The 26,367-nt window shown below is 35.6% G+C and overlaps 3 protein-coding genes and 1 pseudogene across 3 annotated transcripts; 3 read left to right on the top strand and 1 right to left on the bottom strand.

The window, feature by feature from the left end:
- Positions 1 to 4,429: 4,429 nt before the first annotated feature.
- LOC103331488 (putative casein kinase II subunit beta-4) lies at positions 4,430 to 8,078 on the top strand. The gene is made up of 5 exons (XM_008234109.3): positions 4,430 to 5,011; positions 5,445 to 5,663; positions 6,681 to 6,790; positions 6,877 to 7,042; positions 7,665 to 8,078. Exons 1-5 carry the CDS (start codon positions 4,759 to 4,761, stop codon positions 7,793 to 7,795), a joined length of 879 nt encoding a protein of 292 aa, XP_008232331.1. The 5' UTR covers positions 4,430 to 4,758; the 3' UTR covers positions 7,796 to 8,078.
- A 5,082-nt stretch (positions 8,079 to 13,160) lies between these two features.
- Positions 13,161 to 16,845, top strand: LOC103331490 (uncharacterized). Its single transcript, XM_008234111.2, has 3 exons — positions 13,161 to 14,581; positions 15,499 to 15,760; positions 16,243 to 16,845. The coding sequence occupies exons 1-3, from the start codon at positions 13,575 to 13,577 to the stop codon at positions 16,420 to 16,422; spliced, it is 1,449 nt and encodes a 482-aa protein (XP_008232333.2). The 5' UTR covers positions 13,161 to 13,574; the 3' UTR covers positions 16,423 to 16,845.
- Positions 16,846 to 19,490: 2,645 nt separating this feature from the next.
- Positions 19,491 to 21,524, bottom strand: LOC103331491 (large ribosomal subunit protein eL43). The gene is made up of 5 exons (XM_008234113.2): positions 21,384 to 21,524; positions 20,486 to 20,525; positions 20,067 to 20,155; positions 19,830 to 19,912; positions 19,491 to 19,735 (listed from the first exon to the last, which is right to left on the bottom strand). The coding sequence occupies exons 1-5, from the start codon at positions 21,384 to 21,386 to the stop codon at positions 19,672 to 19,674; spliced, it is 279 nt and encodes a 92-aa protein (XP_008232335.1). The 5' UTR covers positions 21,387 to 21,524; the 3' UTR covers positions 19,491 to 19,671.
- A 4,341-nt stretch (positions 21,525 to 25,865) lies between these two features.
- LOC148917152 (metacaspase-1 pseudogene) lies at positions 25,866 to 26,315 on the top strand (annotated as a pseudogene).
- Positions 26,316 to 26,367: the final 52 nt, after the last annotated feature.

Raw genomic sequence — 26,367 nt, 5'->3', positions numbered from 1 at the left:
AAATAATTGCCAGACCTAGAAGACCCTTCAAAATCCATCATCACTAGCAACATTCTATAGGAACTCCTACTTGAAAGACAATTTGGAAGAAACTTAGATATCAAGTGCCCCATTGAAACAGTCATACAGAGCTCATCCGTCAATGGCAAACATGTTGGAATTTTAAAAAGGTTATAAAATTTTAATTGTTTTGATTTATTTAATTATTTTGATTGTTTTATTGTTTTTATTGTGGGGTTATAAATATTTAATTTTCAAGTTTTATTTCTATATTGAATGCCTTAATTTTCTAGTTTAATGTGGTGAAGGTCACATGTTATTGAATGAATATAAAATGTCACTCATCTTTCACATTTGAACAACCACAATACTATCAAAATATCACATACCACAATCTGATTCTCTCAATCTTCTACTTTTTATATTTTATCTACTTATATTATTATTTTGGGCAATGGTTCTGTGACTTGGATATCTATATCCGTCTATGAACTTTGCTCATAGCGGATCTCGAACTTGTGTACTAGGGGTCGTATCTTGGAGTCTTGTAAACCGTCAATACCTATACGTAGAGAGGCTGCAAAGGCTTTAGGACAACATCTTTGACGTGATTCACCGTACAAAGCTCATCTTCGACGTGATTCACCGTACAAAGCTCATCTTCTTACTTATAATTTATTTTGCTTTTACTTACATATCAATTTGTTTTTCTTCAATTTCATTGTACTTTAAAAGCTTTCCAATTTGTTTATATGTTATTTATAATAGAAAGGTTCGTATTTGGTTTTACGAAAAAAGAAAACTATAATTTTTTATAACATAACATATACAAGTACTACGCTATATTGAATCAGCCCCTGCATATTTATTTTAATTTCTTTAAATAATTATGTATCCTTAGCAAAAAGAAAATTTCAGCAAATGTACTGCTGAAAGACACTTTGCTTTGCAAACATAAGAGCAATATTTAATATATCTTAATGTAAAATTGCAATTTCAATCTCATGTTTAGAGACTGTTAAATTGCAATTTCAATCTCATCTTAATAAATCATTGTCGTTAGATTCATCTAAAGGCTGTTAGTTAATATCAAATATTTACAAATATTTAATTTATTAATTTATTAAATTATATTATGATATACATCAATCTTTGGATTTGCGGAACCGTATCGCCAGTAGCAAATTGCGGTCGGTCCAAAAAATCACAATTTTTGGTTGGTTTTCCGAACATGCTGGTTTCGTTGCGGTGAAAATGTGGTTGGTTTTCCCGACATGCCGGTTTCGTTGAGGTGAAAATGTGAGCCCTATTTAACTACCAAAAATACCCATGGTACACTCTATTTCTCCACACACACACCAAAATGAGAAGAAAAAAAACAACAACAACAACAACATTCATCGATCTCACAATCCCTTTTTCTCCATACTTTGATTCTCAAAGTTTTTAACTGTACAATCTGGACAATATTGTTCTTTTTTATATATCCTAAATCTAATTAATGATACAAAAACGTTCAACGGAATTCTTTGATATTGATCCTAAATCAAATAATTAGTAATACTAAGTAAGGGAATCACTCTTATTAAAATACCCAATTTTGCAGCTTCGGAGTTCTAAAGTTTTTTCCCAAGAAACAAAGTATTTCATGCCGTCTGATTTTATTTTTCTCTTTCTGATTTTAAATTATTTTTTTCTTTTCTAAATCCAATATCTAAAACTGAAAAACAACTCTGATTGCCTTCTCAGCCAGGGGTTGACAAGGTTGGAGGGGTTGACGTGTATGATGCTGCATTGTCCTAGTTTTATTCCCTTCTCAGCCATGTTTTTTTAGTTTTAGGTTTCATCTGGTTGTATTTATCTTTTTTGCTGCCTACTATTGGTTTGCCTATCTGCAATGTCTGTCCTTTTTTCAATGAAATCTTCAATTCATGACCCAAAAAAAAAACCCCTAATCGCCTTGCTTGCTGATATAAGCCCCAATATGATTCGTGTGGCTACTTTTGTGGAGGGAAATTGGAGAAAACAAGTTTTTACAAGGGGCTTCAATATTATAGGAAATTTCCTGAATTGAAAGATGAGAAAAATGAAAAAATTATAAGTTTGGAGAAGAAGAGTGATTGACAAGAGAAGAGGTTCTGCTGGGCTTAATTTCGAGAGAGAAAAGAGTTCGGCTATCCAAATGCTAAGATGGAGAAGTCTAGGGAAAAATATGTGGTGTCATGTTTTAGATGGTGTGTAAATGATGTGGCATGCTTAAAAGAAAAGTCAAGCATATTGAGAAAAAACAAGCAGGGGATCCCTGTTAATAAGGTGTATTTATTAAAATTACATTTATTTCACAATTCAATAAAATAGTGTGATAGTAGGATATACTCAGGTAATTTTAGGGATTCGTTTAACATCACTCTATTTTATACGTAGAAGGGATGCATTCATCTATTAAAGACGTTTAGAGAAGCATTTAGTATTTGACATGGCACATAGGATTTTAGGACATGACATGCTTTTGCTTAAGCTTCACTTTTCAAACAACACTTTACATGAAGAATACTACATTCTCTCTTACTACTATACCCCTAAATCTTTGTTTGAAATTGAAAAATTTTGTTTAAAAAAACACTTGTATTAGACATGAAACATACGTACGTACATGTATTGTACATTTGCTTTTTTTAAAAATGTGTATTTTCTAAACTACTCTTATCGATAAACGAAATTCAAGGAAAAAATTAATATAAAAAAAATAAATAAAGAACGGAGCATAGCCAAACACGGCTATACAATTTATTAAAAAACCAAGTATAGCCGCTCGGCTATACTAAAAACTTTTCAAAAAACTGAAATATAGCAGCACAACTATAATATTTAATTATATTATATTTAAAGCATATATCCACACGGCTATGCTATTTATTAAAAAAATATTAAAAACTTCAGTATAGTCGCATGACTATACTATTTAATTATAATAGTATTTTGCGGTTTCTCGGTAAAAAAATGTCAGCCATAGGTGAGTGGTAGGCTTGCATTTGGTATATTTTTGGGTTCAATTAATACCTCGGTTTGTCAAAAATAATATTAGGCTCATTAGAAAAAATGAATCAAGCTTGATCGCTGGTATACACGTGACTTGAGCAACTTGTATTCTTATGAATTTCCTTCTATAGTCATTTCTAGGAGGTCCCTCTTAAATTGCATCATTTCCAAATTGGTAGGCTATTTGGGGGTTTGGAGTTGAGAGTGGTAGAGTGCAATGGAGGAGGTTATGACTTCCTTCGACAAAGTTCTTCTTCTAACTGAAGAAGAGATCGAAGATGTTTGTGAGAGGGGTGTGAACAATTCTAGGGCTCCTTTTGGTTTGTGAAAATAATTTGATAGGAAATCATTTTCTGTGTCCTTTTCCAAGAAATGGGAAATGAAAGATTCATTTTCATTTCCCAATTCTTTTTCATCAAAATGCTCAGTGCTTCACCAAAAGCTTCACGCAGTTTAAAGTGTTTAGTAAAACAAAACATCCAAATTATTTTTAAAGCAACGGCTTCCTAACAACAGCTTTTAAATGAAGCCTCTAGGATCCTTTTGAAAGCTACTATCACAAAAGCGAGAAGAGTCTTTAATATAAAAAAATTCAATTCCCGTAATACCATCATTAATTTTTAAAAATGACATCATCTACCTTTTCCATGTAGTTCTCTGCACACTATCTCCCACCTCCACCACCACCACCACCACCACTACAACTCCATCTCCACCAACGCCTTCACCTCAACCAACACCATACGCACCTCCATCATCACCACAACCACTGTCACAACCTCTACCTCCATCACTACCACCACCACCACTTCACCTCCACCTCCACCTTCATCACCATCACCTCCACTTTCATCACATACGACTTTGAACATCATGCTCATTTTAGTCATTATCTACAACTACAATACTTTTATATTAAAATTTACCAAATAGATTGACATTGCTTTTTATACACACATTACTTTAAAAATATTGTTTATCAAATATAGAACTGCTTTACTTTATAATTTATTATTTTCAAAGCACAACAGAAGAAACTTTTTCAAAAAGTGACAATAATCTCAAACTCAGTTCCAACTTATATCCAACTAAATAATAGCTCTACCATGACCTTTTTCTTTTCGGTGAATCCTAACTGTACTTCTTATTGTGCATCCTTCTTTCTATCTATTCACTATTTATGTCTTCTTCACCTTTTTATCTTATTCCAAATCGAAAATCGTCTAAACCGAATAGGAACCATATAGGGTCCAGTTGATTTGACTCCTTTAGACATTTTTATATGAAAACCGAACCAAATAAAACCCAATGTAAAGTTTTAGTTTTAGAACCGAACCGAACCAAACTGACCATACCCACCCCTAGAAAATAAGATAGAGAAAAAAAATTTAAAAAGAAGAAGGGTAAGGCACCAAGGACAAGAAAACAAAGAAGAGACAGAGGGAACCTAAGAGCATTTTGCTCAACAGCTCGTGTACCTCTCGCCCCATCTCTCCCTCCACCAAACCCTAGCTCTCTCTCTCTCTCCAATCTTCGATCTCTCTCCGCTCCGATCCTCAGGACCTCAAAAGTACCTCCCTTTATCCCCCTTTCAAAAATCTAGGGTTTTATTCAAACTCTCTAACACACCATGGATGGCCAGCACAGAGCTTGACACTCTTCTCTCTTGCTCCAAATCCAAGAGCCAAAATTTACCCAAAAGGGGTTCGAAATTAGACCATGTATAGGGAACGTGGAGGTGGTGGGTCGTCGAAAACGGAGATTGTTGGTGGGCCGCTCGACCGCAAGCGCATCAATGATGCGCTGGACAAGCACCTAGAGAAGTCCTCCCCATCCACATCGAGAGCTTTGGCTAATAGTAAAGATAAAGAGAGGCTCTCTGTGCCCTCCACTTCCACTGGTAAATCTCAGCTCGATCATCGTGTTGCCGCTGCCGCTGCCGCCTCGCTCACCAAGAACAAATGCTCTGATGGTTGGTCTCATTTTATTTTTCTCTCTCATTGTTTTGTTTTTATTTATTTATTGAATTTGTTGTTTATGAATAATTGGTAACTCATTTTCTTGTCATTTATGTCAGAGAAAATTTGTTATATGATCTGGGTTCGCTCCATGTATGCTGTTTTTGTTTTTTAATCGCAAAACCCTTTTTTTAGGACTCAGATATTGGCAAAGTTGAAAGTTCTCTCTTTTGCTTATTTTGTTGAGGATTCTTAGCCGTTCTAAGTAACAATTTCCAATTTTAATTTTTCCCAAATCCAGTCTTTCACACTTGTGTAATTTTACTTTTTGTTACAGTATGAATAATTCATGAGCACTAAAGTTGTAGAAAAAGACACAAAAATCTATCTTGAAGACTTGGATTAGAAAATGCACTCTCATTCTTACATGGTTTGCTTTCAATGCAGAGGAATCTGAAACAGACAGTGAAGAATCAGACGTCAGTGGTTCTGATGGAGATGACACATCATGGATTTCATGGTTCTGCAATTTGCGAGGAAATGAATTTTTTTGTGAAGTTGATGATGAATACATCCAAGATGATTTTAATCTCTGTGGTTTGAGCAGTCAAGTTCCATATTATGATTACGCACTTGATCTGATTTTGGATGTTGAATCTTCTCATGGTAAGAATTTTTCTATGCTAATGGAGTTTTTAGTTTGTGAATCTTAAAGTGACGTATACATATTTTTTATTCGAACCATTTTTCCTTTACATTACTCTTGAAATAAAATTTATGACAATTGAATGCTATTTGATTGTTAAGTTAGGCCACTGTCTTTTAGAAAGTTTCATTGGGGTGAAATTTTTTTAGTTTTTGATGGAACGTAACCTATGCTCCATGCACAAGCATTACTTGGCACTTCTTAAAATGGTTAGTTTTAGTTTTACTTTATCTTTTAATTTCTCAAACAGTATTTATAAGAAACAAAGAATACAATTGCGTGTAACCAAAGAAGATAAAAAAGAATACAGTTGTGTGGTTGAAATATAGAAATTGATTTTGAGACAAGCCACAGGAAATATGTTAAATGAGAAGGGGGTTTGCGTTTGTAATTTAGTTGATTGGAGAGGTTCTTGTATGCAAGAGGGTTTTACTTATGTTCCATTGAAAAGAAATTGGTACAGTTATACTGGTGAGTTGAGTATGAGTACAATAGTCTAGGAGAGTACGGATTGATATTAAACTCATGAACATAGTTTGTGAGTATGCTGAATGTAAGAACTGCAGAATGTGTGCTGGCACATTCGGTGAAATATAACCTAAATCAATTATGAAATTGAAATATTAAAATTTAGATTAAATGGTATCACACTCTTATTTTCTTGATTTGGTTTTGCATTTAGCACTCAAAGTGAGAAATAAAGTTTTTTAGATTAGCTTTTATTGTGGTTGTTAGAACTAAAAATAGTCTTTAGTTCTTTGTTATTGTTACTATTTATTTTCAATTTGAGTGGGATATTGCATACTTTATATTTCGCCAAAATTTAATGATTGTTTTCTAAGGTTAAAGACAATTTTATTAAAATAGTGGTACTGATTATGATGAAATAAATATATCAGAGGGCCAGTTCTCTGCCCTGAGTGTGCTTTGTTGGTCTTTTATCATTGAGGCACATAATACATGCGGATTTTGTCCAGGTGATATGTTCACTGAAGAACAGAATGAGTTGGTTGAATCAGCAGCCGAGATGCTATATGGTCTTATTCATGTTCGATACATACTGACTACTAAAGGAATGTCTGCAATGGTAAGATTCTGATTTATTTTATCTTTGCAATTTTTTTTTCTATTATATATTGTTTTGTTAGAATATTGACCTTAAAAGTTCTACAGTTGGAGAAGTACAAAAACTATGACTTTGGACGATGCCCAAGAGTTTACTGCTGTGGACAACCCTGCCTTCCAGTTGGTCAATCAGACATTCCTCGTTCAAGCACTGTAAAGATATACTGCCCCAAATGCGAGGATATATATTACCCTCGATCCAAGTACCAAGGCAGTATCCTTATATGCTTGCTTGCATCTGCACTAAAGTTATTTTCATATATTTTGCTTTTCAAACTTGGCTTTCCAATTAATTGATGAGTCCTTATTTCTAAACTCCTATGAAATTTGACCATAGGAGCGCTTCACTTTTAGCCCTAAGGTCAAGTTCAATGTTTCCATCAGCATGATTTTTTTCCACTTTTAAATTCCATTTGACAGAGTCTAGGATGTTGCTCTCATAGTCTTAGAAATTTTCAGCAGTTAGATTCTGGTGTTGCCGTTGGCATGAGGATTAGTGTGACTGTAGCAATCAGGACTTCAAGATTAGGCTGGGCTGTGGTATGATGATGTCTTGTATGGGTATCGTTTCTCTTCAAAAAAAAGAAAGATGTCTTGTATGGAACTGTGCCTAAGCTGATCAAGAATAGACCTTTCATTTGCAAGCCCAATATCAGGATCAAGGAATTCAAAATTTGATTTTGTTTGATCATTGAATGGGATATGGGGAAATTTAACCACTGGGTTTGCAGACATTTGAATATCTATTGGTGGTCATAAATGCATTACTTTTTTTTACCATATTCTAGTTTTGTTTGGCATTCTGATTTTATATTCCAATTCCTTGACATTTGAAGATATTGATGGGGCTTATTTTGGAACCACATTTCCACACCTATTCTTAATGACATATGGGCACCTTAAGCCACAAAAGGCGACGCAGAGTTACGTTCCAAGAGTTTTTGGCTTCAAGCTCCACAAGCCGTAACCACAATGCAAACGGCTAAACTTGTGATGAGATCTTGTATTGACCAGCCTCGGATTTTTGTGATGCCTCATGACTCCATTGGTGAATGGATTGGCTGTAAAAAGTGAGGTAAAATGCAGTAGCTCAGAAAGTACTACGGGTGATCTACCATTGGAAATGTTTAAAGTGCAAATTGGCGTATTAGCAGAGCAAATCTGTCTTTGAATTTTAATCTTGAGATTAACAGAGCGCTTGTAAGATGATTTCATTTTCTTTATTGAGATTAATGTGCTTTTCATTTTCAGTTCCTGTTTATCATTCCTTTTACTATGATAAATCATGCTCCGATCTTTATGCCCCTTGACCACAGCTTTCCTGTTCATATATGTAATGTACTACTATCATTTGCTTGAGGGATGTAATGCCAAGAATGGTAATACTTTTGAAGTTAAATCTACTTTCCGTTAGGACTCTGTAGTTGGATTGGATTTCATTTATAATCAAAGCATATTACGTTTTCACTTTGAAAATGTCAATTTCTAAAGTTGGGGTAAAATTACAATTTACCCTTGATTTACTGTCTGGCGTGTGCTTTACATGACATTTCTGTCTAAATTAATGGCCTTTTCATTTTCTCCTTAATTGAAAGCAAAATTTTATTGCAGATGCCCGACTGAAAAAAATTGCCAATGGGTTCCCACCACAGGGTGGTAGCTTCTCCACAGTGGTGGTAGCTTTCCTCTTCCCCATGGCACCCCAGTTCAAACACGGGTCGAACTCCAATGTAACCAAAAAAAAAAATAATAATAATAATAATAAAACAAGTAGCGATTGTCAAAGCTGTTTTAAACTTGTGTGTCATATGGCAAATTTGGGGCATCAGTCATCTTCGACTGCGTATTTTGGAGGATGATACATTAAGCCGAGCCTTGGCTCTTGACATTGTTTGCTAATTTCTTGTTTTGTTGGGCTTGGCCCGCGCGGTTTAACAAACAAAGAAAAATATAAAATTAGAGGCATCTAATTGGAAAACCATTCAAACATTCCCAGAAACATCTGTGCTTGTGCTTCGCAATGGCACTTCCTTCTTATCAGGCATTCCAAATCTAGGGATTTAGATGAGATTATAAGCTCGAATTATTTATTCGGCTTCTTGCACTTCATGTATGTCAAGATTTGAATAAAATTTGAATAATAAATAAAATGAAACAAAACAAACGAATTCCAAATGACGTGTTGCATATAATAATTTCATATTTTCTTTAACAAATTTAGCTTTATTGTCAAATCCATTTTTTTTTTCTTCCCAAATACTTCCATCCAAACGGGACCCTTAGGACTTTGAGACTGGGAGATGGACATTCACGGATTGTGGCAAGGATAACAAAGCAATTGAGTATTCTCTTTGATTCGACTTTATTTTTCATGTTTTTTCATCTCTCAAGAATATATTAGAATAGAATAATTATATGACCAACTTTGGAACAATCTAACTTTGCGGCGATATCGAAATGGTCAAAATATTGTTGGGAATTCAGCTATGCCACTTTGGTTCTCTAGGTCTAGTGGGCTTCTAAAAGTTTAATTTGATACATGTAAAATATGATTATGGCCCCAAGCTATATAAGTAGGACGGCTCTCCAGTTCTTTTTCATATTCTTATTAGGAGACCTTTTGAATTGCCGCTTGTAGATAAAGAGAAAACTTTCACAATCACACCTTGTTGGATATGTAACTTCTGATATTTCATACATACCATTTTTCAACGTTTCCAAACATTGGAACGAACATTTTTTATTCTCAACTCCCATGTCATGAATGAAACTTTCATGCTTGTTTTTGGAAGATGAGAATGTACCTATTCCAGTGTTTGAAAACGCTGAAAAATGGTATGTATGAAATATCACTTTTCTCATTTTCATATTTGATTTACGTTACGTAGTAATAAGAATCAAAAGTTGCTCAATTTTTCAATAATACCCTTGCATTAAATTGGTATCTTAAGTTTACAACAATGATAAGTTGTAAAGAAGCAAATGCCTTATAAATGATTTTCCATGCTGTGAGAAAAAGTATTAAATTCCCAATAATAGTTTTATTTATGCTCTGGGGTAAATAATTGATCAACATGACAACATCATTACTGTTTTTCGGCACGCCGTCAAGTTAGATTAATTACCATCAACTTCCATCTCCAAAGTCCAATTCAAAACCTTAACAAAGAAGAAGAATAAAAAAGAAAATATAGAAGGGAATGTTGCTATGCTTGAAAAATGCCTCTATAAGATTCTGTCGGCATACTTAAACGAACTTGTCTTTGGATCTTTTTGACTACAACATATCCTATAACTTGTTCATCAAGAAATGAAACCATTCAATGATTTGATTATTATGTGACCCAAAGACTCGTCTTCCACACAATTTTGAAATTCATGAACCTATTACTTTACATACACACACTTTAATTTTAGTTAGATAGCACCATTATTTCGAAGTCTTGACCAAACAAATGTCTATTCATTTTGTCCATCAACCCTAGCTGGCCGTCCATGTTTCATGTCTTGGGTCAAACCAACCAGCTCTGTTCTTCAAATTTGGGTTCCTAAAAACCTTCAAAATCAATGAGTTGAGCTTGTTGAATCATTGGAGTTTTTTGGGTTTTTTTTTATTTTTTATTTTTTATATAAGTGATATTTTATTTTAATCTAACCTAAATTACAGGGAGGTGAATTCGAACTCAGGTGCAAAGTGGAGAGTATATTTGCTTTAGCCAACTTAACTGAGCCCATATGATGGTATTGGTGTCCTCATCCCCGAACCTGACCCGAAAATATATATGTTTATATTTAAATAAATAAATATATAATTATAATATTTATGTTTAATCCTAAGTTCACCTCCCTCTCCTAATTCTTCCTAATCTTTTCTGAAATTTCATATTTATGTGATTTTGAATAGTCGAGTTGAACTTTATAGTTAATTTGGATGTGTTGAATGATAATTTAATATAAAACTTAATGATAAAATGCATGATAAATATTTTTTATGCAAAAAAAAAAGGGGAATTTAGGGTGAGTATGGAGGATAGTTCCTTGACGGGAATGGGGACTGAGATTCCCCGAAACCTATTAAACGGAAATGGATTTGAAGACGGGGAAGGGGATGGAGAGCGGGGACAGGGATGGTATTGTCATACGCGACCTCTACCCGCCCCATTGCTCCCTACCCAATCATTGGAGTTTGCTTCAAGCACACGAACAAAGACAACAATAATCTATTTGCTTTATTGAAATGTCAAGTGTTGGAAGTGGACATATATACTTTTGTTTTGTGTTAAATATAAAATAATCAATAATATATTTCTTCTCTGATTACTTCAGCAAAATTATCAATTGGCTTGTTTCTATTATTTCCTGAAAATATGCCACTGTTTGAGAGTTTAATGTGAATCTTATGAATAAAATATAGGGCAGTAGGCAAATGATTACCTATTTGCCTTTTGGTTTTGCGCCCATATGGCACTTTATTGGCGATGAACTCTTTTGCAAAGTTGAGACTTTTTTTTAAAGCAAAAAGCTAGGTCAATCTTTTTATGATTATATATTTTTTAATTAGATTTGAGGCAGATATTTTCATAATACCAAATAAAAAAGTTCAAATGCATTTTTGGTAATTTATTTTGCCTCGAATTAAATTCTGGTCACTTTTATATTTTTTGTCAATGCCGTCAGTGTTTCGTTTTGTTAGTACAAGTCTAATTAACTTCAAATCACAACCAAAAACTTGTTTAAACTCGCGAATATTACTCAAGAAAATCATGTTTATAGCCTTGAATCTCAATTTCAAACAATAAATCAAAAAATTCAAACGTAGAGTTAAAACTCTAAAAATTATTCGAGACTCGACTTCTATATTAAATAAACACGAAAAGTTAATATTAAATATTTTTTCTTTTCTTTCCAAAAACAAACAAATTGTTGAGATCTAAACCAAAACTGAAATTGATACAAAACACACAATCACCAAAGATGCATTTTACCCAAAAAGAAAGTAGCTAAAGTATGGGCATATGGCCAAGTTGCGCATACATTTTACCTCATTTAAAATTGCATCCGTAACAAAAGCTTCACAGATATGTTAAAGTGCCACCACATGCGTCCTGTGGCTCGTGTGAACATGATTTGGTTATTTCTATATTTACTGATAATTATAAAATATCTCTGAGCTCTTTATCTGTTGGTTTAGTTGATTTCCCTTGTCATTTCATGCCAAATCATGGATAAGGGGATTATGCTTGATAGGCTTCACATTTTTCTGGGGAGGAAGTCAAATGCGCGTTTTTTTTTTTTGGGGGTAGAAAGGAGGTGAAATGTTATGAAGGAGGGAGGGAGCAAATACAATGTTACTGAGGGGTCTGATGTGAGAGCATGGTTACTATATATGGAACCAGAAATACCTAAAGTATATAACTTGGTAATTTTTTAAAATACAGTAACAAATTTTAACCGAAAATACCGATTGCGAAAAATTTAAGAAAATTTGATTTATGAGTGTATAAGATAGAAATACAACAATATATATATATATATATAACTTATATTGAGATCAAAAAACTCTTGAAGAGAAGTCATGCAAATTATAATATTTTAGTCAATAACATGCTATGCTTTTGTTAATATTTTGACATTAGCGCGGGTGAGGTTTGACAAAATTTGACAAATAACTTCATTACCAAATACAAATACAATACAATCTTAGACAGTCCAACTAATTATTGTTGGTTATCTTGGTTTTGAATTGTACTATATGAGTATAATACACTTTTCAAAACATACAAAAGATTCACTTGTTTATTAGGTTTGCTTCGTTATTGATAAGAAGGAATGTGTTGACGTATCTCACTTATAAAAAGAAGCATCAGTGTGAGAGAGTTGATCACAAGTGAAAAATTCTAAAGCAAATTCTACAAGTTGTAGAATCAATATAGCGAATGCAATTCTTCTATCATATTTTTCATTACTTCACCTTGATAAGCATTAGATGAGTGATTATTCTTGTATCGAACATAAGGTTAATGTGACAATTTATCGGATTACTAGATTATAGATACGCTTTGTCTATTATAAGTGCTACGAATTGGTCGTAGGAGTCCGTTGACCTCTTTTTGAGGATTGTAAAACCTGTTTGATCTTTTCAACAAAATACCGATTACTCTAAAAACATATATAAATTTAATATGTAAATTTAAGAAAATTTAAAAATAGAAATTATATATATATATATAAAATACATGTTTTTTTTTAAAGAAAATACGTAGGAATAAAATACGCGTATTTACTGTTTGAGGGGAAAGAATATTTACTTTCACCGAATTATTTGTCGCTTTGAGTTGTCCGATATAGTCCGTGGACCTCTCTCTCTCTCTCTCTCTCTCTCTCTCAGACTGGTCTCTCTGGTTTTTCAAAATTGGAAATGGACGATTGTATAACACTCCACTCTTGGTTCAATCTTTAGCCATATACTCAGCGTACTCATCGCTCTTCCCAACATCTCATCTTCCTCTTCCTTTCCAGTCATCCATAATAATACTCAAAAGTACAAAAAAAAAATTGAAAAAAAATAAAGAGAGAAACATTCGCCTAACCCCACAATCACATCCCCACCACTCTCCTCACAATCAAACCGAAAACCAAAAAGCAAAAATCCAAATAAGAACAGAGGAAACGAAACTCCCTCTTCTTCTTCTTGTTCTTGTCGCCGTTTTTGTTGTTGCTATGATTGGTATTGTGTTCCTTATGTAATGCATCATAAGAAATCAGAAGCTCAGATCGGAAAAGAAAGCATTGGCGTCTCTTCCGATTTCAATCCAATCTCAGGCGCAGCACCACCACCGCCACCTTCTTTCTCTTCTTCAATTTCGCACCAATTCAACCACATCTCTCAGTTTCCTCACTATCCATCTCAACATTTGCCCCAAAATGACCCTCCAATCCCTCAAACCACACCTTACAAGCGACCCCTTTTGACCCAAACCCACTCCTCCCTCTCCAAATCCCCAACCCTTTACAAATTCCCACCGCCCCCGAAGAACCCACCTCTCTTTTCCCCTTCTCTTGCCGCCAAAACCGCCTTTTTTCGCCTCATCCGCCGCGTCAACCGCCTCCGCCGCCTCCTCCTATTGCTCTGTCTGCCATTCTTTTACTTCTTGGTCTCTCACCCAAGCCACTCTTTCTTTCTTGACTTTCTCTCCGCTTTTGCTTTCTCTTCTGCATTGTTGTTCTCGCTCAATCTCGCCCTCCCTCGCCTCCCATCAATACGGCTTTTCCTAGCCAGGTCTTTCCCAATCAAGCTCAAGACCTCGTCTTCCTTGTCTAGACCGCCTTTGCCGGTGTTTTGGTCAATTGGGTCTCGCCCAAAAGCCGAGAACAGAGGAAATTCGGGGTGTTGGGTTCAGGTTTATGGCAACGGAGACGTGTATGAGGGTGAGTTTCACAAGGGACAGTGTTCAGGAAGTGGGGTGTATTACTATTACATGAGTGGGAGGTATGAGGGAGACTGGGTTGATGGGAAATATGATGGTTATGGTGTAGAGACATGGGCAAGAGGAAGCCGGTACCGTGGGCAGTATAGGCAGGGTCTTAGATATGGTTTTGGAGTGTATAGGTTTTACACTGGTGATGTTTATGCTGGGGAATGGTCTAATGGGCAGACTCATGGGTGTGGAATTCATACCTGTGAGGATGGGAGTAGATATGTTGGGGAATTCAAGTGGGGCGTCAAGCATGGCCTTGGTCACTACCATTTCAGGTAAATTTGGCAATGGAGTTTGTGGCATTGTTTATGTTATGATTTTTTGGTTATTTTGATGATGATGATGTTATTTCCACTTATTGTCTCTGATTTTTTTAGTTCTTCTGTTACTTGGTTGTGATTTTATTGTGAAGAAGTTGTTAATCATGGATTGCGCCACTTGATGTGAGAGTTGAGTTTTATGGATTTCACTACTTTCGTTTGGTTTTACTTGGGGAATTTTGTGGATTTGTAAACCTTAAGAACGGGACAGAGTTCTTTGTGTTAATCTTTAGAGTAGAACTGGAAAAGACTGGGCGTTCATCACTGTTATACTGTAGGCACCTGAGATAATTGTTGCCAGAAATTCTGGGAAGCGTGGGAAAAAAATTAAGGATGGTTACCTTAATTTAAATAAACAGGTATGAGTGATGCTCATGGAAATTCAAGATATAAATCCACACAAAAAAAAATAAAAATGGGGGAGTTGAATTTTAGGTATTGTACCTAATGTTGATTTGCTTAACATCTGCCAAAATTAATGGCACATTGGTGGAAAATTTTACAGAGTGTAGTGCCTTATTGAATTACGACAGTTTCATCAATATATACACTTTAGTGTTGTTATTCACATGTTTTCTAATCATTTGTGTTTTGAGATAGAGCAGTTATACTTGTTAAATAATAAAATGCTATATGCAGACTTCAGTTTACTTCGCCTTTCATCGGATATTGAGATATTGGGATGGCTTGCTATGCAAGTACGCACACAAATACACATCCATGCTCCTTTAATTGGCATTTTGTTATGTGTTTAGTTTGGGCCTTATATCTACGGATACCTCTGTTGTGTCTAAATACCCACCTACGTATAAATGTTCAGTACTTCTTTTTGAGAGAAATTCCGCTAATTTCTTTTATTTATTTATATTCAGAAATGGGGATACATATGCTGGAGAATATTTTGCGGATAAAATGCACGGGTTTGGAGTCTATCGATTTGCAAATGGACATAGGTACGAGGGAGCCTGGCATGAGGGTAGAAGGCAAGGGCTTGGTATGTACACGTTCAGAACTGGGGAAACTCAGGCTGGTCACTGGCAAAATGGAGTCCTTGATGTTCCAAGCACACAAAATGCAACTTATCCTGTATCTCCGGTTGCTGTTAATCATTCCAAAGTACTCAATGCGGTACAGGTACTTACTATTTACACAAATATTTGCATAAGGCACACATGTTTTCTATGGCATGCAGCAGTAGCAGATGTGTTACAAATTTGTGCCCACAGTACAGCTACAAAAGAGTTTGTTGTTTTGTGGTTACATGAGGATATGAATTTCTGGTCAAGACTTGTTTGATTTTAGTGCTCATCCGTATCACTTTTGAGTCAATTTAAAGCAGTGTGCTCAAGCAAAACACTTATAGTTAGCATGACTCTTAGAGTTCGTTTTAGTTCACAATTTCAAACCTATGCAATGTTCAATAAATGTTTGCATGTTTATTTTTAATACTTGTTAGCAACGAAGTAGCGCCATACCCAAGCACTTATAATTATCTTTGATTTCTTCAGTAGTCACGTTCTTAGGGAAGTGGGAAATGGGTTGACATTTAGTTATTACAATATGAATAGCCAATAGAATTTGTTCTTAATCTGTTTTATTATTCATGTTACAATCAGGAAGCACGAATAGTGGCAGAGAAAGCCTATGATGTCGCCAAGGTGGATGAAAGAGTGAACAGGGCTGTAACAGCAGCTAATAGGGCAGCAAATGCAGCTAGAGTAGCAGCAGTGAAAGCTGTCCAGAAACAAATGCAGCACAATAGTAGCAGTGACAGCATACCAATTCCAATTTTATGAAAACCCTGACGAGGACTCATTTATCAGTGCAAGTTCGTGAGGTGTGAGAACAAGAGGAAGCTTTTATGGTTTCCCTTCCAATGTAGCTTCAAGTTTTAGGTTCGCATCTTTGCCATCTTGCCTGGAGAGGATAGTGCGTATTTGAACTCATACGTGGGGAGTGTCAAAGTTTACATCTATATATATTGTTTCTTAGATTGTGTATACGTATAGGGAGGGAGGAGAGAGAGAGAGAGAGAGAAGAGGGAATGCTAGTCAGCATCCGGATGCTTTACTAATTTTCGCTTTGCAATCCTAGTGCGTCTTGTGTATAGATGAGGTAGATGTAATATGTAAGTGCTGGTGTCCGGGTAAAACCTTGACCCAGCTGCTGTTGTATGTGAATTGTTAGTTTTTTTAACAAGGTGAGAAAATTTTCAGTAACCACTAACCATTCCACCCACTTGCATTCTTCTTTTGTTAATCTATGTTATTACAGCCAATCGTGAGCTTGAGCACAAAGTGAATCATAGTGAAAGTTTTATGCAAGTTCCTTGATTTTTCAGTTACAGGTATATCCTCTTGATCTCACCTTAACAATTGAGATGACAAGTTATTGTATCAGTTTTTGTCGCTCATTTTTGTGACTGCGACATATAAACAGTGCAAATCAAAGGAGACTTTGGAAAAGACCAAAGGAGAGAGAAATTTTTTAAAAGAAGCCAAAGTGGACAAAATTGCATTATTTATTTTTGGATTTCCTAAGGAATCCTTTACATTTATATGTCTTTGGTTTGAAAGTTGAGAGGTTTTTTTATCTTTTTTGAAAAAGTTTTGGCTTTTTCCAAAAGTGAAATTTTTTTGTGTGCTAAAACCTAAATTTACTGCAAATCAATTGCCCTTTCTGTATCTTGATTCAAATTGATGGGAATGGTAACAAGAAGCATGGTTTTTATTATGCAGTTTCGGGGTTGTTGAAGCATAAATTCGATCTAAACTAGGGTTGTTAAGAAACCTATAAAAGGGTTTTTGACCAAATGAGTTCGTTGGTGTAAAGGGTAAACTGCCGAAATGCCCTCTGAACTTGTACCTAATTTTCAATTTACCTCATGACCTTTTTTTAATACAAAATTAAGGACTCTAACTATATTTTATTCTCAATTTCCCCCTTGTCATCCAAATTCTCCACAGCCATCACCTTTCTTCCCCACCATCGCCGTCACACCTCTCCTCATCACCACAGCCAACCCCTCATCTCACCAACCCAAAACAACTCCTTCCTATCCCCCAAGTTAGCCACTCCAATGCCACTCCAATCCTCGATTGAAATCACAACAACCAGTGACCCAACCTCTTCCCCACCCACAACCCACCCTACATCCAAAAAACATAAAAGAAAATTCCTACCCACAAACCCAAACCCATTCGCACCATTTTCTCTATGATTTTTTCCCTCATAGCCTTAAAGCAGAGGTGGCCCATGGGGTGTACGACCGCACAGGGCCCCCAAAATTTACGAGCCTCCAAATTTTTCTAAGTCAACCCATTAAATTAACTAAAACATGAAAATAAAAATGAAATATTAAATATCACCCCACAACACCACATGCAAGGCACCAAAATCAAAATTGAATTGAATATTAATTATCAACAAATTCTACGACTTAGAGACTATAGGCCCTAATTTAATTCATTTTCCTCTTCCCAACTCTCACGCTGCAACTCTTCTTTTTATTTATTTATTATGGTTTGAAACATGTGTTTTCCTCTTCCCAACTCTCAAGCTGCAAAACTATTCTAATATTATTTTCTCTTTCAGTAAGTCTTTCTCACTCTCCTCCATCAAAATAAAGTCATTTCTCTTCAGTACCAGTGTACCACCCTCTTCCATCAAATTTTGGATTGTAAAGACCCAAGTTTTAGCCCTTTCCCCAAAATCACAGTTCTTTTCTCCCTCCCTTATTCATATGAGAATTCACCAAGCATTGAAATTGGAAAATCAATTTATCAGCTCTGTGATTTGGAATGGTGACTAAAGAAATTTTTCTGGGAAGCTCTTTCCGAATATGTTCTTCCCATGTCAGAAATTTTTGTTTCTATATGGAATTTTTTTTATATTCCTACTTGTATATATAGGGCCTCGACATCCATATTTGCACAGGCCCTCCAGAATCAATGGACTGGCTCTGCCTTAAAGGTCCAGACCTCTTCACCCAAAATCTCGACCCCAAATCGTACAACTCATCAATGGATTCAAGATCTGAATAAAATGGGGCTGTTTGGAGGGTGGGGGCTGATGGGTTTGGTCGCATAGAGAGAGAGAGAGAGAGAGAGAGAGGGGGAAGGAGTTTGGTAGCACAAAGAGAGAAGAAAGGGTGGGTGGGTCCCACCCCTCTGTTTATTAAAGTGATTTTTTTTTCATTTTATATGTCATACTATTTTATTTTATAGTATTTAATTATTTTTAACATATGAAATGACCAATTTGCCCTCATATTTAACGGAAAATTGGATGAAATGTTGAGAATTTAGACGGCATGAGGGAAATTGAGAATAAAATTTAGTTCAAATTCTTAATTTTCTAAAAAAGAAGTCATGGAATAAATTGATAATTAGGTACAAATTCAAGGGGCATTTCGACAGTTTACCCTTGGTTTAAATTAAGTAATTTTGAGCTATTTGTGGGTGAAGAAAGCTGGATCCAGAGAGCTATAATTTGACAAATTTCTATTTTTACTTGATCTCTCTGTCAAAGCTCATAAAAAAATTCCTCTTTCAAACTTAGTAGGGTTACTGAAATTAGCCGGTTTGGGAATGACAACTAATAGTGTAGCGGGCTTTGCGCTTCAGAAAACTTATCTACAAGTTTCACCTCCACAAATAACTCATACAAATGTCCAAGGCAATTTTCCTTGTCAACCGAAGAAGTGTTCCTTTTTGAGCTTTTGTATGAAAGGGGTTCGTATATTTCTTTCATATGTACAAAATTTAATAAATGAACGAATCGAGAACGAACAACCTTTCGATTCAATCATAGAATGCAATATCACCCACACAAGAAAACTGAACTTTGCAATGGCTCTGTAATCTTAACGAAAACAACTATAATTTACTCAATAACCACTTACTCCGCTTTGTCAAAGATAAAGCTCCGCGTACAAGTACATAACAGAATGTAAATAGAACATTAAGAAAAGGATGGTTAACTAGGTTTACATATTGCATCATGAAAATGATAGATTTCAAGGAAAACAGAAGAAGTCTGCAGATCTAACTCTCAGTCTGCTCCCTGAGCCTTCGGATGGTACTCCTAACAGTCACGGCACTTGCGGTACTGCAACATATACCAAAACACAAGAATTATAACCCAAATACAGAATGACAGGAATATATGTTACAAACAAAGCCCATAATGGCAAAGTCCTCACTTTAGGGTGTAGGCGCCACCGGCTTTCACTTTTCCGCAATCTTTGCAACCCCAGATTCCGACAGCCTTACGCTTCACCGCATACTGCAATGGTGCGCTTTTCGTAAGAAAGATTGCATACATATAGAAACCTATTTTTACTTTAAACAGTTTTTCCATGGCTCATAAAACCAACTACTCTTACAAAAACCATAAGACTGTCGAGAATAATCATAAAATAATAGAGTAGGGTAACTACCTTCCCACAAAACTCACAGAAGTACTTGCTGTGCTGAGAAACTTCCATCTTCTTGATTTGCTTCCTCAGACTAGCACCATATCGGGTGCCTGAATAGATACAAAATGAGTAAGGCCACCTTTGTAGGTCAAACAAAGCATTAAATTTTAATTATTGTGACATACCATGCCAGCAACGGCGCTTCCCTTGTTTACTAATACAATCTTTGGCAATAGCACTCAAAAGTTCTAAATCCATTGTTTTTTAATATAATACAGCTTGATTGTGTTTCAAAATCGTTATAAACCTAAACTAGAATAATCATTCAGCACTACTCTCTGCATTCCTGTTTGCATAAACTAAACTGATTCCTCCGCAGTATTTCATTTCCAATGAAATTAAAATGAAGGAAGAGAAAAAAAAGTGCAACGGGAACATACCATACTTCCCAACAATACCGGCCTTCTTGGTTCTCTTTGTCTGCACAACAACAGAGGAAAAAAAGTAGAAAGTAAAAAATCAAATCCAAGTTGGTAGTGGAATAGTTTAGAAAAAGAAGAAAAAATTAAAAAACAATCTATAACCATAAAGCTAAAGCCATTCATATACACGATCCATATCAATTGAGATGCAATCACCAAGAAAAAACTAGCAAGGATACTATTGAGCCACGCTTGATGAATTTTCTTCTAAACCAAAGTAGAACACAAGGTACGAGGCACGGATAATAAAAACAAGGGTAAATGTAACAACTATTTTTAACTCCAAGTCCTCTGCCTACAATGATGTACCCATAAATCTTCAAACCATGAAACTAATCTCTTGGACTATAACACACAGAATCAGCAAAGCTTTCCTTTTCAACAATCTATATCAAGATCTAAGGTCACAGTTTACTTCTACATCTCACAGTGCAACCCAAAGAAAACCCCATTTCACAACCAAACTAATTGGGGGAAAAATCATGAACAACCGATCAGAATGCTTAGATAGCTAAATATTTTGAAGGACTTAATTAACCCAATAATTTTTTTATAGGTACTATTAACTCAATATTTGTTTTGCTCTCTAAGTCAAAAATCACTTCCACCCCTCTATATCTTCCAGTTTTGCAATTCCCATTTGAACCCATAAATCAAAATCGAAAAGAAATACAGTACAAAAAATATGTGATTTAAATGCACAATTTCCCCAACCACAATGAAGCAAAATAAAAACAGATCTATTTCGAGACGGCTGCTCATCAACAGATTTCAAATGCACAAACTTATGCAATATAGTTGCGAAACAAAAACAATTCTGTAACACCAAAAGGCTTACACAACAAACAAAACGTACCATTTTGGGTTATGGAGATGGAGGAGCTAAAACCCTAGAAATCTCTGTCACTTTGCAGCCCGAGCTCTTTACCCTCGTTTCTGTAGTGTTTTATATAGTGGCCTCCCTCGGGCTTATCCCTCCCTTCAGAACGTCTTTAGGGCTTTTTATTTCTTTTGGGCCTTCGTAGTCTAGTTAGTCCAATAGAAAAAAAAAGGCTAAAAGTTACTTTTGATCATTGTAATTTGGCACTTCAACCACTTTTAACCTTATAGTTTTAATTCCGTCAATTTTGACCTTGTAGTTTTGTATTTGTAGCAATTCAAGGACAAGTTAGTATTCCTGTAAATTTCTTTGACGATGCAAGAGACAATTTCGTCAACCCAAAATCCTTGAGCATAAAAGCTCATTTGAAACTCCTCTAATTTAATATTAGGGCTTGAAATTGGTCATCTGGGTTTAGGGTTTTTCAAAAATTGGGATTAGTGGTTGAATTTCAAGCCCTAATACGAAATGAGGAGAATTTTAAACAAGCTTTTACGCTCAAGGGTTTTGGGTTGACTAAATTGCCCCTTGCATCGTTCAAGAAATTGATAAGAATACTAACATGTCCTTGAATTGCTACAAATACAGAACTATATGGCAAAATTGATAGAATTGAAACTATAGGGTCAAAAGTGGTAGAAGTGTCAAATTACAAAGACCAAAAGTGACTTTTGGCAAGAACAAAAAAATGTAAAACATACTCAAGTTTTCTGGGCGACGAAAAAATAAAAATAAAAATTTAAGGTTAAAAGTCATTTTTGGTCCTTATAGTTTGGCACTTTAACCATTTTTGACCATATAGTTTCAACTCCGTCAATTTTGACTATGTAGTTTCATATTTGTAGCAATTCAAGGACAAGTTAGTATTCCAATCAATTTCTTTGACGGTGCTAGGAGCAATTTCGTCAACCCAAAACCCTTGAGCATAAAAGCTCATATGAAACTCTCACCATTTCATGTTAGGGCTTGAAATTGGCCATATGGGTTTAGGGTTCTTCAAAAATTAGGATTAGTGGTTGATGAAATGGGGAGAGGTTCATATGACATTTTACGCTGAAGAATTTTGAATTGACAAAATTGTCCCTTGCACCGTCAAAGAAATTAATAAGAATACTAACTTGTCTTTGAATTGCTACAAAGATGAAATTACAATGGAAAAATTGACGGAATTGAAACTATATGGTCAAAAGTGGTTGAAGTACCAAACTACAAAGACCAAAAGTGACTTCTGGCCAAAATTTAATATACACTAAAAGTATATATATATATATATATATATATTTGGAATGCCAATGAGGTTTAGCCTAGAGGAAAATAGTATTGACTTGTATCAATAAAATACTTTTTTTGAGACCACTCAGGGTCGAACTCCCATAGTACATGGATAGTGTGTATGTGAGCAAATCCCCCTCACATATTTGAACTACTAATTTTAGTGAATTATTTGAGAACAATCGTTGGTTGTTACGGATAAACTGATGACATGTTTATTTATCAAGAATGGTAGAAGAAGCAGACATGTGGCTAGTCAAGTTGACTGTAGCGGATGTACTCCCCATTTTGCACCCGCGTTCAAATCTCATTCTCCGTAGTTTAAATTAGTTTAAAAGATAATATCACTTGTATAAAAAAGAGAATGGTAGAAGAATAAATTAAATTATTTCAATTTTCTAGCTAACAATTTGTGATATGACCCGATACACAACTCGAAATCGCATGGAAAATTAGTAAGTCAACTTTCATTATTAAATTTTCGAGTTATTTTCAGGTCAACTCGCCATGACCTGTTTAATAAACGGATGGATTTTGGATCAACCCATCAACCAAATAAAATACCTATGTAACTCGATTATTAAATGAATTGTGTCAATCTGTGTAATACACACCAAATTACCAGCCCGTTTCTTTGTTTCTTATTCATTTTCTTCATTTTTTTATTTATCTTTCTCAATCTTCACATGAAAGGACCCGACCCAAATTCCACTTTGGAATCTGGGCCGAATCTCGTTTAATACTGACACATGGTGGATGTGGGTCACAAATGACCAAAATGCCCTGAAGAACAATAACATAAACTCAAAGGCTCTAACTTGTGGTCGCCTACATACCTTCGAGGATCAAGCCACACGTAGTTCTTTCCTCTGCTCTCGATCCAAAGGCAGGCCTCTGAGATATCGCTTCTATCCGGCCGTAACTTATAACTAACTATCTGCTCATCCCATAACAGATTTAGATAACTCCTTTCGGTCGGACTTGTTTATTGTAAACCTAGCTCTAGGGCTGTCATTCCTGGAGTATCTAGGACTCCATTTTATGATCCGTCAACTATTATACGATTCTGAAATTACCTAAGTCAACCTACCTGCACATGACTACGATCCAACGGCTCACACATGCTGAACCCGGAAATCCCACACTAGGCGATATCCGTTCAGGGTTCAAACGTTATCTGAATTAAGATCCGCGAAATCTTATGTGCTCGTGATGACTAAGGGATTATTCTAGCACTAATTGTGGTCCCCACCCTGCTGCCCACGCGCTGGCACACACGCTAGCAACGCGTGATGCCTAAAGCGATAATGCTTCACCGGAAAAACTCCAAATCACGGCTCAAGACTTCTACCTTAGGTGTAACACCCTATTTGGAGCCACTTTTGTTCTTGGACCTACTCCAAAAACTGGCCGGAAGTGGCCAGAACCTCAACTCGAAATTCGACTAAACTTTGGATCCAAAATCGAGTTATTTACGCTAGAAATTTCTGAAATCCTACCCAACTAGCAGCTAGGGCTCGAAAAATAGATGAATTTCCATACCGGTTCGTCTGAATTGGTGGTCGATGACGGAGAATATGGCCACAAAGTTCTCAGAAAAACCGGCCGTTCTCTAGCGGTTTCCAACGGCCGAGTTGCCGGGTCCGGGCCGGGCGAACAGTGGTGGGGTGGTGACGGTCCTAACTGACCGATCCGTGGCGGCCGTGGCATGTGGCGTTGATGATGGCTTGAAGAAGCCACTACCGGAGGAAGAAAATCGGGAGGGGGGGTCGCACGGCCAGAGAGAGAGAGAGAGATAGATCAGTTTTTAAAATATTTGACTTGACAAATTACTATTTTGCCCATCAACATATTTTTGATTGTATCTCGCTCAAAACAACTCGGATTTGAGCCTACTACGTGCATGCGGACCCATCTCGTTGCGCTCTACGCAACAGTATAACTGAAATCCTCAAATTCCTTTTTGAATAAAAAGTTAACTTTTAAACCATTAAAATATTTCGAGGGTATTCTAGTCATTTCCTTGAATAAAATAATAGTTAAAAATTAATTAAGGATCGGGTTGTTACGTCATAGGGTTTAGGACAGAAACTACTGAAGTCTTTTCAATGTCCTTATGAGAAATGACTGTAATAGATATATATATATATATATATAGTGGGAAAATATAATCACTATTATATATAAAAATATATATGTAAAAATTGCAAACTGCAATTACTTGATTAAATTATCAAAATTCAAGTTTTTTATTATTTTTTTATGACCTTATGAATTTGCGATGTGGCTCTTTGTTGATTTTTTGTATTTATTTATTTATTGAATTCAATATATATATATATATAAATATTTAAACAGTTTTTATATTTTTTAAAAAATATAAATTTAACGGATTTGATCACATTGGCTAATTGTCCTAAATACAGGTATCAAATTGGCCAAATTGAAAATACATAGATTAAATTGACCAACGTAATAAAACACAGATACTAATTTAACATTTAATCCTTGATTTTTGTTTGTTTTTGAATCAAGTCATGCCATTTCACTCTTTTTCTTTACACTAGCCCCTTGACCATGCTAACGCATGTGCCAATTGATTTTATTTTTATTTTATTTTTAAAATTAAGAACATATAATATGGGTAGTTATGTTCCATAAAAATATGACTTATTATCTGATTTTGTTTTAATTTTTAATTTTTTTAATATGAAAAAGGTAAATTTACCATATTATCCTCGTTTAATTAATATTTTCAATTCTTAATATTTAAATTAACCAATAACATTTTCTGGTATTTTAAATATTTCACCGTTCTCTTGTCTTTTACTTTATATATATAGGTCAAACCTATAAGTCGTGCACTCGTGAAATGTAGATACAATAAATAAAAAATGATTGCTTTCATCGAATGATACGGTTCAATGGGTTTATCGTGTCAATATTAAAGTTTGCTTTCATCGAACAAATGGATGTTTGGTACTTAAACACATGACATGATTAACAAAAAAGAAAATGAAATCCCACATCTCTCTCTAATAATCCAATTTTGCGGTCACCGTTTTCAAGTTTCCAATCCAAAACCCAGTTTACATCTCTCTCTGAACAATCACAAGAATCCATAAATTCAATTGCATTCCCATTCTACTCCTACCCTTCTCTCCAAATTCCAATTTGGCGGCTACCATGTATATGCTGGTGAACTGCTCCAACTGCCACACTCCGCTCCAGATGCCCCCCGGCGCCGAGTCCATCCGCTGCGCCCTCTGCCAGGCTGTCACCCTAATCGCCGACCCACGCGTCCTCCCACCACCTGCCTCCTCCCACGCGCCTCCACCTCCATCTTCATACTCACACGCGCCTTCCCATCACTCTCCATATTCTCAAGCGCCTCCCCCTCCTTCCCCTTACTCCCACGCGCCGCCAGGCCCTCCCCCCAACGCGCACGGCCGGAAGAAGGCTGTGATCTGTGGGATCTCGTACAAATACTCGAGACACGAGCTAAAGGGTTGCATCAATGATGCCAAGTGCATGCGGTATCTCCTCATCAACAAGTTCCACTTTCCAGAAGATTCCATTGTCATGCTCACTGGTATATTCAGTTTGGTTATGCATAACATAAACATAGCTGTGTAGTAATTGTGAATATGGGTTCTTCTTGTGCATGTGAATATATGTTCTGTTTTGA

This window comes from Prunus mume, linkage group LG5 (assembly GCF_029339155.1).
Source record: "Prunus mume cultivar Tortuosa linkage group LG5, ASM2933915v1, whole genome shotgun sequence".
Taxonomy (NCBI): Eukaryota; Viridiplantae; Streptophyta; class Magnoliopsida; order Rosales; family Rosaceae; genus Prunus; species Prunus mume.
This window is presented reverse-complemented; position numbering and strand designations above follow the sequence as displayed.